This window comes from Gigantopelta aegis, chromosome 2 (genome assembly GCF_016097555.1).
Source record: "Gigantopelta aegis isolate Gae_Host chromosome 2, Gae_host_genome, whole genome shotgun sequence".
In the NCBI taxonomy this organism is placed as follows: Eukaryota; Metazoa; Mollusca; class Gastropoda; order Neomphalida; family Peltospiridae; genus Gigantopelta; species Gigantopelta aegis.
In genome coordinates, this window is record NC_054700.1 from 25,148,917 (window position 1) to 25,161,060 (window position 12,144).

Below are 12,144 nucleotides of genomic sequence, written 5' to 3' on the forward strand. Positions count from 1 at the left end.
CAGACAATACTTATAATTAAATTTGAATCATACATGCTAATAATAACACTAAAATGTCATTCTTTATTTTGCATTATTTTTTATTCATAAACAATAACGCTCATTAAGACAACTTTCCTATATAAAATGACGTCATCACATATGACGTTCCCTGATGACGTAATTTTTACGTTCATCGAAAAATGAACAAACTCCCGTTGCTACGTCTGCATGACGTTACGTTGTAATGAATGTAACAGAAATTTAATTATTCACTGATATTTTTGTGTGTGTATCAGATCGGGTGTAATCGCTGACTACCTTTATATATCAGATCAGGTGTAATCACTGATATCTTTGTGTGTGTATATCAGATTGGGTGTAATCTCTGACTACCTTTGTGTGTATATGAGATCGGGTGTAATCACTGATATATTTATGTGTATATCAGATCGGGCATAATCGCTGATATCTTTGTGTGTATTTCAGATCGGGCATAATCGCTGACTACCTTTGTGTGTGTATCAGATCGGGCATAATTGTTGACTACCTTTGTGTGTATATCAGATCAGGCATAATCGCTGACTACCTTTGTGTGTATATCAGATCGGGTGTAATCGTTGACTACCTTTCTGTCTATTTCAGATCGGGTGTAATAACTGATATCTTTGTGTGTGTTTCAAATCGGGTGTAATCACTGATATCTTTGTGTGTGTTTCAGATCGGGCATAATGGATGAGAAGCGGGTTGTGGACTACTTCGTGGTGGCTGGCCTGTCAGACAATCCGCTGCCACTGCAGGAATTCTTCAACGAAGCTGCCATCAAGCCGACGTTCAAGCAGGACCCCATCACTGACGTGACCATCATCAACAAGAACCTGGGCGAACGGACCCCCGTCGGCTACCAGTGTATTGATGTCACTCCAAACGGCTTCCCTGCTGACCTCAACCATGGCAGCATTCGCTGTCCAGAGATGTACATCTGTTTTAAACGAGGACGCCATAAACCACCACTCACAGATATTGGGTAAGGGCTGTTCACAAAGTATTATACTCACTGAAGTAAGAAAACCTTGTATTTGCATTTTAAAAAATGTTTTTCAGGAGACAGGGGTGGGGGGGAACCCACCCTGTTTTGTTTCAAGCTGATTCATTGTAACAAATGGCTTTTAATAACTATAACATGAAGAAGAAAACATTCTTGAAAAAAAAAAATACAGTGAAACTCCTCTAAACTGGACACCCTCAGGACCAAGTAAAAGTCCAGTTTTAAGAGGTATCCAGTTTAGAGAGGTTCTCTTCCTCAGAGATATTTAAAAAGGGATCATGAAAAGCGTCCAGTTATGAGGGAATTCCAGTTTACAGAGGGTCCAGACCGGTTTTAAGAGGTTTCACTGTATGAGGTTTCTTAGGTCAGACTTTCATTTTTGAAGATACCAGTTGCTTGTAAAACTGCATTCCTCAAAATGTTACGAGGAAAATTGAAAGCTAAGAGAAGCCAATACCTAGATGTACGGTTGTGTACACATTTACTTACTAATACATTTGTCTTGTAGAGTCCTCTATGAAGGCTCACACAAGCTGATACTTGGATGTAAGGTTGTGCACACATTTACTTACTAATACATTTGTCTTGTAGAGTCCTCTATGAAGGCTCACACAAGCTGATACTTGGATGTGAGGTTGTGCACACATTTGCTTACTAATACATTTGTCTTGTAGAGTCCTCTATGAAGGCCGAGAGAAGCTGATACTTGGATGTGAGGTTGTGCACACATTTGCTTACTAATACATTTGTCTTGTAGAGTCCTCTATGAAGGCCGAGAGAAGCTGATACCTGGATGTACGGTTGTGCACACATTTACTTACTAATACATTTGTCTTGTAGAGTCCTCTATGAAGGCTCACACAAGCTGATACTTGGATGTGAGGTTGTGCACACATTTGCTTACTAATACATTTGTCTTGTAGAGTCCTCTATGAAGGCCGAGAGAAGCTGATACTTGGATGTGAGGTTGTGCACACATTTACTTACTAATACATTTGTCTTGTAGAGTCCTCTATGAAGGCTCACACAAGCTGATACTTGGATGTGAGGTTGTGCACACATTTACTTACTAATACATTTGTCTTGTAGAGTCCTCTATGAAGGCTCACACAAGCTGATACTTGGATGTGAGGTTGTGCACATATTTACTTATTAATACATTGTCTTGTAGAGTCCTCTATGAAGGCTCACACAAGCTGATACTTGGATGTGAGGTTGTGCACACATTTACTTACTAATACATTTGTCTTGTAGAGTCCTCTATGAAGGCTCACACAAGCTGATACTTGGATGTGAGGTTGTGCACACATTTACTTACTAATACATTTGTCTTGTAGAGTCCTCTATGAAGGCTCACACAAGCTGATACTTGGATGTGAGGTTGTGCACACATTTACTTACTAATACATTTGTCTTGTAGAGTCCTCTATGAAGGCTCACACAAGCTGATACTTGGATGTGAGGTTGTGCACACATTTACTTACTAATACATTTGTCTTGTAGAGTCCTCTATGAAGGCTCACACAAGCTGATACTTGGATGTGAGGTTGTGCACACATTTACTTACTAATACATTTGTCTTGTAGAGTCCTCTATGAAGGCTCACACAAGCTGATACCTGGATGTGAGGTTGTGCACACATTTACTTACTAATACATTTGTCTTGTAGAGTCCTCTATGAAGGCTCACACAAGCTGATACCTGGATGTGAGGTTGTGCACACATTTACTTACTAATACATTTGTCTTGTAGAGTCCTCTATGAAGGCTCACACAAGCTGATACCTGGATGTGAGGTTGTGCACACATTTACTTACTAATACATTTGTCTTGTAGAGTCCTCTATGAAGGCTCACACAAGCTGATACTTGGATGTGAGGTTGTGCACACATTTGCTTACTAATACATTTGTCTTGTAGAGTCCTCTATGAAGGCCGAGAGAAGCTGATACTTGGATGTGAGGTTGTGCACACATTTGCTTACTAATACATTTGTCTTGTAGAGTCCTCTATGAAGGCCGAGAGAAGCTGATACCTGGATGTACGGTTGTGCACACATTTACTTACTAATACATTTGTCTTGTAGAGTCCTCTATGAAGGCTCACACAAGCTGATACTTGGATGTGAGGTTGTGCACACATTTGCTTACTAATACATTTGTCTTGTAGAGTCCTCTATGAAGGCCGAGAGAAGCTGATACTTGGATGTGAGGTTGTGCACACATTTACTTACTAATACATTTGTCTTGTAGAGTCCTCTATGAAGGCTCACACAAGCTGATACTTGGATGTGAGGTTGTGCACACATTTACTTACTAATACATTTGTCTTGTAGAGTCCTCTATGAAGGCTCACACAAGCTGATACCTGGATGTGAGGTTGTGCACACATTTACTTACTAATACATTTGTCTTGTAGAGTCCTCTATGAAGGCTCACACAAGCTGATACTTGGATATGAGGTTGTGCACATATTTACTTATTAATACATTTGTCTTGTAGAGTCCTCTATGAAGGCTCACACAAGCTGATACTTGGATGTGAGGTTGTGCACACATTTACTTACTAATACATTTGTCTTGTAGAGTCCTCTATGAAGGCTCACACAAGCTGATACTTGGATGTGAGGTTGTGCACACATTTACTTACTAATACATTTGTCTTGTAGAGTCCTCTATGAAGGCTCACACAAGCTGATACTTGGATGTGAGGTTGTGCACACATTTACTTACTAATACATTTGTCTTGTAGAGTCCTCTATGAAGGCTCACACAAGCTGATACTTGGATGTGAGGTTGTGCACACATTTACTTACTAATACATTTGTCTTGTAGAGTCCTCTATGAAGGCTCACACAAGCTGATACTTGGATGTGAGGTTGTGCACACATTTACTTACTAATACATTTGTCTTGTAGAGTCCTCTATGAAGGCTCACACAAGCTGATACCTGGATGTACGGTTGTGCACACATTTACTTACTAATACATTTGTCTTGTAGAGTCCTCTATGAAGGCTCACACAAGCTGATACCTGGATGTGAGGTTGTGCACACATTTACTTACTAATACATTTGTCTTGTAGAGTCCTCTATAAAGGCTCACACAAGCTGATACTTGGATGTGAGGTTGTGCACACATTTACTTACTAATACATTTGTCTTGTAGAGTCCTCTATGAAGGCTCACACAAGCTGATACTTGGATGTGAGGTTGTGCACACATTTACTTACTAATACATTTGTCTTGTAGAGTCCTCTATGAAGGCTCACACAAGCTGATACCTGGATGTGAGGTTGTGCACACATTTGCTTACTAATACATTTGTCTTGTAGAGTCCTCTATGAAGGCTCACACAAGCTGATACTTGGATGTGAGGTTGTGCACACATTTGCTTACTAATACATTTGTCTTGTAGAGTCCTCTATGAAGGCTCACACAAGCTGATACTTGGATGTGAGGTTGTGCACACATTTACTTACTAATACATTTGTCTTGTAGAGTCCTCTATGAAGGCTCACACAAGCTGATACCTGGATGTGAGGTTGTGCACACATTTGCTTACTAATACATTTGTCTTGTAGAGTCCTCTATGAAGGCCGAGAGAAGCTGATACCTGGATGTGAGGTTGTTCATACTACATCTACAGGCAATCCTGCCAATGTGAACAATGGAAGCAGTTTTCGAATATACATTACATATCGACGGGCACTGGAATCGGCAGCAAGTGATACTCTTGCAGTTACCGACATCTGTGTCATACTGTCTAACAAGGTAAACATTGTGAAAGCACTCAACTCACATAAAACAGTTTCTGTATGTATTTTACATATGGACGGGCACTGGAGTCAGTAGCCAGTGATACTCTTCCAGTTACTGATATCTGTGTCATCCTAGCTCACAAAGTAAACATGGTGCACGCTCTAATGAAAACAGTTTCCGGGACATTGCAAGTATTAATCTGTCCTGTAAATGACATGTAATGTCATGTCAGTGATTTGCTTAACCTTTAGACTACTGGATTAATTTTTGACAAAAACACATTGAGTGGGTACAAGTTTATAATTTTTACTCGCATATATTCACTTAAATACATAAAATAACGTTTGTATTTGAATCGTTAAGTATTATTTTCATGGGTTCTAATTTGTATATTTTAGATAAGTTAATATTGATTAAAATTAGGCCAAAAATTGAAAAAGTTGTATTTTCTTACGGGCATTTGTGTCCAGCTGTCCAGTATTTGTGTCCATTTTATTCTCGATAACAGTGGTTTTCTGATAGCATTTTTAAAAAATGAACTATGATTCATATCCCAATATTTGGTGATTTTCGTTGTTGCAGTTCATTAATATGGTTTTAGGTGATGCTAGGAATGGTCACAAAAAATTTTAACTATTTTTATACTGGCTTCGGTGGTGTCGTGCTTAAGCCATCGGACATAAGGCTGGTAAATACTGGGTTCGCACCCTCTATCGGCTTCCACCCAGATCGAGTTTTAACAACTCAGTGGGTAGGTGTAAGACAATTACACCCTCTTCTGTCTCACTAACCACTAACAACTAACCCACTGTCCTGGACAAACAGCCCAGATAGCTGAGGTATGTGCCAAGGACAGCATGTTTCAACCTTAATTGGATGTAAGCACAAAAAGAAGTTGAAATGCACTATTTTATGTTATGATGGTGGTATATAAAGGGTCTCAATGTAAAATACATGGCGTTCACGATGGCAGGGAGTTTGATACAGGTATTACCTCCTTTACCAAATTTAAAGTGAGGAAACAAAATAATACATGACATTGTATACCTCAACTTAGTCAAATTTGCATGACCTCTCTTTCTATTATTAAAAAACTAGATAAAAGATCCATGATTGTCAGTAAATTTTACACTTAACTGTATCTCTATTGATTATAAATGCTTTATGTATTCTGAATCTTTACATGTATGTAAATTTGTTTGTTTTTTCCCACTCAGAATGAAGAACCTCCATTAGCATACAACAAGATAAGCAAAAATCTGAACAAAGGAGTGGTAAGTGTGCTTGTTTAAGAAGTTTGTTTTGTTTAGAGCACATTGATTTTATTACTCATCGGCTATTGGATGTCACACATTTGGTAATTTTGACATAGTGTCTTAGAGAGGAAATGCGCTACATTTTTACACTAGCAGCAAGGGATATTTTATATGCACTATCCCACAGACAGGGTAGTACATACCATGGCCTTTGATATATCAGTCAAGGTGCACTGGCTGGGACGAGAAATAGCCCAGTGGGCCCACCAATAGGAACACTAGAGCACATTGATTTATTAATCATCAGCTGTTGATGTTAAACATTGGTTTCTGTGACACGTAATCATTTGAAGTCTACTACATTTTTAGCTCTGCTGTCATTTCTTATTATTTAGTATGTTGGCTTCTACTCTACTTCTCAATCATGTTGCAGTCTGTTCTATTTTAAATGAATGTGCTTACGATGTTTGTGTGATGTGAAAACTAAGTTGTCACTTGCTGAATATTTGTGATTATAGGTTGGTTCTGACGTGTTCGTCTGCTACAAAAAGTCCATGAACAAGACCGATGTCATCTCATACAAACCAGGTGGGATTTTCAAACATATGTATACACTATGATACCAGGAATTTTTTTTTAAGCTGCAGTCTAGCATATATTTTTTATTGTTTCGCCTGGAAAAAGTCATGGTGACATATATAGGGTTTCTGCCAGAAAGAAATTGTTGGCTCCATCAAAGTTTAAAGTTTTATCTTATTTAACGACACCACTAGAGCACATTTATTTATTAATCAATAGCTGTGGGATGTCAAACATTTGGTAATTAGACAAGTAGTCTTCAGAGGAAACCTGTTAAATTTCTCCATAAACACCAAGAAATCTTTTATATGCACTTTCTGTAGACTGGACATCACATACCACAGCCTTTGATATACCCATTCTGGGACACTGGTTCGGAATTGAGGGGGGGGGAGGTGATGGGTCTGCTGAGGAGGTTCGATCCTATGACCCAAGTATATCTGGAGAGCACTGTTTTCTTATTGTGGTATTTGTATTACAAGTTATTTATTTCTAAATGGCACACAAAAATAGTTGGACTTTTTTTTTTATTATTTCCAAAACACTTTTTGTTTTCTTTTTACGTCAAATCCAACTGGAGGCTGGGATGGACTATGGATAAAGGTATCTTGGCTTCTAGTTACATCTATATATGTTGGGGTGGGGGTTTGTGGGAGTTTTAATAAAAAAAATGTTTTTAAAAATCCTGAATGTTACATTACAGATTTCTTTATTCACCAAATCAGTTTATGGTAGGCTAGGCATTTAATGTTAGATTAGACCATCAACATCAATTTTCTTACCATCAAATGCCATTCTTTAGCATCATTTGGCTATACTTGCCATTAACGTCATGAAAAATGTATTACTCTTCATTTAAAAATTGAAAGTTAGGCTGCTAATTTACTGATATGTGATACAAAATATTTAGAAAAACGTACACGGTTCTATGAATATGTTTAAACACTACTTGTACTAAAATGCTTGTTTAATTGTTTGTTTACAGAAATCCTAGACCGGTACCCGGAGGAGGACTATGAGAACTTTCCGATGCCCGACTCTGTGCCGATGTTCTGCTTACCGATGGGAGCCACGGTGGAGTCATGGCCAGCCAAAGCTCAACACCCACTTCCTATATTCTCCACATTCATCTTGACAGTACCCAACGCCAAGGTCAATGATGTTTCATTCACTTTCTTTGTTCTCAACAAGAGGTCATTAATAATGTAATGTTTGGGGTTTTTACAATTTCAGTTTTTAGTATCTTAACATATATTTTTCATTAAGCCTTATATTATTATTAGTATTAATCATTTTTAACTTACATATTTCTGAAGTTATTCACTTGACATGTCAATGTTTTTTTTATTCCCATTAAAGTACATTGTAACCGGATCACACTGGTGAGCTCCGGCTAATTGACACAGTGGTACTAGATGAAATAAAATTTTAATTTTTTTTTTGCCCAGATGAAACTTCTTTTTTTTTTTACACCCAACACTCACATTTATCACCAATTACAGGACTTGAGGTGTTAACTTCTCTATCAAAAGTTTGGTGTACCTCGAACTTTGACCCAGCCAAAAGTTATTTGGTTTAATACTACCTACAGATCAAGTTTGACTTTCATTGCAAATTACCCATTTTTGACGGAGTTATGTCCCTTGAACATAGGAAATTTTAAAATTTGTTTTCCGGACTCGTTTTGCCTAAAGATATTGAGATAAAATTTTATATACTTCATGTACTGTAACTGATCATGTTTATCTTTCATGGTGATTTACCCACTTTTTACAAAGGTATGTTCCATAAATTTCGAAGATAAAAAAAAATTGTTGGGTTCCATAGGGGACATGTAATGCTTTAGCAGTACTCTCATAATGCTTGTTAAAGTTGATTATTTGTAATATTAATTTAAAGAAGACCTATACTAGGCCTTGACCTTAACTTTTGTGGGTGGTAGCCCTCAGTAAAAATTGGTAGCCCATAATTTTAATAATTTAAAATTAAAAAAACAAAATAATTTATTTTTATTTAAACATTTTGTTTTAGGTGGGAGTTTTACATGTTTAAGCATCTTGTTGATTGTGAAGTATTTGGATGTGCAAAAAACAACCCTAGTAGACCAGCAGACTATTAGGTTTAGACATCTGGTAGCCCGAGCAATAAATTAGTATACAGTGTTTACAATGTTTGGTTTGTTGTTATAAATCTAGGTGTATGGAGCTGCGGTGACGTTCTATGAGGAATACGGAGATGGGGAAGTTGGTCTCTCGGATCTTCAGTTGCGATCTCTCGGATTGAAAAACAAACACATCCGAGAACAGTATCGGGTTTCAAAAACAATCCACACCAACAAGTCCATCTGTCTGCTCTCACACTGGCCATTTTTCGATGCGTTTAAGAAGTTCCTCTCCTACCTGTATAAAAACTCCATCACCGGTCCTCACACTGTGCCATTAGAGAGGTATGAGATGGCAGAATATACTATCGTATACATATATGTTTGAAGTGGTAGTTGTTAAATTTTGTTTTATTTATATAAGAGATTGGTCAAGATTGATGATCGCTATGATTGGAAATTACTGCTTGTGAAAGAATTAACAGGCCTCGAAATAGGAAGTGAAATATAGCCAGCTGGTTTCTTTGTTTGTTTTTTAAAGCAGGCGAAAGAAAATATGGCCTGCTAAGAAAAACCAAAACAGCAAGATGAGTGGAGGGTTTGAGACAGTGTGTGGAGAATCAGGACCTCTGAGATGTAGTTTAGAGCATTATAAAATTAAAATAAACAGAATCACAAGCCTAGCCTCAGATAAATAGAATGATTATCGTATATCGGTGTTCAAAGTAAGCACTTGTCGTTACCTTAGTTATTGTCCAGTGGACAAGTGAAAATGTTATTAGACAAGTGATATTAGAAAAGACCCATTTTGATGTTTGTTTTGTTTCAGACAAATCTCTCACTTCATGTTCAATGTTCCCTATCCATCACCTGAAAGACCCAGGATTCTTATTCAGGTACGTCGTGTGGTAAACACGCCAACGTAGCTTATATTTCAACATTTAAACGTGCAGTAGCTTACTATAATCTGTCTAAAAGTTATAAAAATCCATTAATTTCCAATATTTTAGGGTATGTAATTTTACCCTTAGTACCACTGGCAGAAATGCTGTCAGGCATAGTAACTTTGTGTACAAAATGTCACTTGTAATGCCAACTATGCAAGGAACTCGGTGTTTATAAAAGTTTTTAGAACAGTTGTCATTGTTTGTCGAAAGAAATTTCTGTGCCTTGGGATTTCACAGAAACGATCGTTTTCGGTACCATGTCGGTAAAATCACGGAACCGAAATTTCGTTTCCCATTATTATTATATCGAGTATGACTATTCAACGAAAAGAATTTATATATAATAAAACAGTTTCCGATGAGTTCCCATGATCACAAGGCACAGTCTTGAAAAAGTGTTTGCACTGAAATTTGAAATCCTATGGCCTGTGTCTAGCTATATTCATTAGTATGATGTACTCTCTTTTTTAACGTGATTTTTACTCCTCTTCTGTTTTCAGCTGAATAACGAGGCCCTGTCTCTCTGTATGCCAGAAGACTCCCCACTTCCACAAAAGTAAGTCAATTTACAAACACAAAAAGAAAGAAATAATTGCATAACACTTCAGATAATTGTGTGTCCAGCATGCTGAGTTCAACACTTGGTCAAGAGAAACAAAGAAAGGAGAAAACCCATAAATGTCACATACTACTCGTACAGAAAAAGTAGAAAGGGATCCTTTTTTTAATGCATTTTCGTGACAGCTGAAAATTAAGGACATAAATTTGATAGTAACCAATAACTTGTTCATTATCCTCTTATATATACAACAATAGACATATTCAGTAAGTTTTTTATATAGAATAAGAGTTTAAATATTTTGGTGACTTTAATGTTTCTCACTACTGCTAATAACTTGATACGGTAATTGTGTGTGTGAAAAGTGTCATTTCGCCATTTAGATTAGTGCCTCTATATTTTGTATCTTCAGATTTCATATCCTTTGCCAAAATGCAGGATGTTATAAAGTTAATAAAAATGGTTGGGTTTTTGTGTGTGTGTGTGTGTGTCTGTGGTTGGTTCTTTATTGAGATATGTCATGTTTATATGGTTTGTTTTTTGTGTGTGTGTGAGAGACCGAGAGACAGAGAGAGAGAAGGGGGGTTGATGAATGTACATTGACAATTGAGTCTGACTGGGAGTCTGGGTAAGTGTGCGTGTATGTACTGTGCTGTGTGCAGTTGCTTGATGAAGTTATTAAAATTAATTAAACTCATATTAAAAGTACAGTTTAGCTGGTTGGTACTAAGTAAAGATCTGAATATAAATGTATTTTCTTCTTTGACATGTGTCATGTTTAATGTTTGTATGTTTCAGCGGTTCGTCATTCATCACTTTGTTGAAGAACATGGGGCCAGATAACTGCTTGAGTATATTGTACTATGTTATGATAGAATGCAAGATTCTTATCCATTCTCTCCGACCGGCAGTCCTCACTGGAGTGGCTGAAGCTGTGACCTCGGTAATCATTGTCTTCTCATTAGTGTATCCTCAGGTTTTAACCTTTAGACTACTGGATTAATTTTTCACAAAAAACATGTTGAGTGGGTACAAATTTATAATTTTTATACGTATTTCACTTAAATGTTTTATAAATACATGAAATAAAGTTCATATTTGAATCAGTAAGTAATAATTTTGTCGGTTTTTCTCAATTTTATGATATTTTAAATAAGTTAATATTGAATAAAATCAAGCAAAAAATTGTGTTTACTTATGGGCATTTGTGGCCAGCTGTCCAGTATTTATGTCCATTATTCCTGATAACAGTTGTTTTCTGACCAGAATTTTTTTTTAAAATACAAATTACAATTCATATCCCAATATTTGGTGATGTTCGTTGTTGGTAAAACGATCAAATTTATTATCACAATCTACTGTCACAATCCGCTATCGATCCCTGAAAATGACCACAACATGCCACCATTGTTGTCCAGCAAAAATCACTTCAAAATAAAGAATGTCCTAATATGCAGTCAAAAACAGAGTTCATTATCTTTGAAAGTAGGAGGTAGCTTGCGAAAAGTAGTCGGCTGTATCTACTAAGTGCAGTGAGATGTATAGTTGTAGTTGTAAGCATAAAAAGTAGCGGCATAAGTTGCCAAGCTTATGTCATTGCCTGTCACTTATTAATGTACACATTCAAAAAATATTTAACAAAGGAATGGAATTATTTGAAATGTCTTGCTAAGTAATGCAGTAATAATATGTGACAACTATTATCTAAGATGAGTTGCTCACAGTTGGATTCACCCAGATTAAAAAAAACAAAAAGAAACAAAGCCTAAAGACAGGAACATTTGATAAAAACACTAGAAATAGACACTGCATTCACATTAAGAGTTGGGGAGAAAGGAGGAAGAGTTACACATACCTAGACACCGTGAAAGATTACAGTGAGATTGTTTCAGTATCTCAAACTTCCATAGTGAATTTCC

General features: G+C 36.8%; 1 protein-coding gene across 1 annotated transcript in view; it reads left to right on the top strand.

Annotated features, from left to right (window-relative positions):
• Positions 1-12,144, top strand: part of LOC121387842 (C-myc promoter-binding protein-like) — a 111,052-nt gene that overhangs the window by 26,401 nt on the left and 72,507 nt on the right. Inside the window, exons 2-10 of the mRNA XM_041519073.1 lie at positions 701-1,006; positions 4,606-4,795; positions 6,001-6,057; positions 6,558-6,627; positions 7,604-7,770; positions 8,814-9,064; positions 9,549-9,615; positions 10,167-10,222; positions 11,024-11,168. Of these exons, the coding sequence (XP_041375007.1) occupies positions 711-1,006; positions 4,606-4,795; positions 6,001-6,057; positions 6,558-6,627; positions 7,604-7,770; positions 8,814-9,064; positions 9,549-9,615; positions 10,167-10,222; positions 11,024-11,168 (1,299 nt within the window). The 5' untranslated portion in view covers positions 701-710. The remainder of the gene's footprint in view (positions 1-700; positions 1,007-4,605; positions 4,796-6,000; positions 6,058-6,557; positions 6,628-7,603; positions 7,771-8,813; positions 9,065-9,548; positions 9,616-10,166; positions 10,223-11,023; positions 11,169-12,144) is intronic.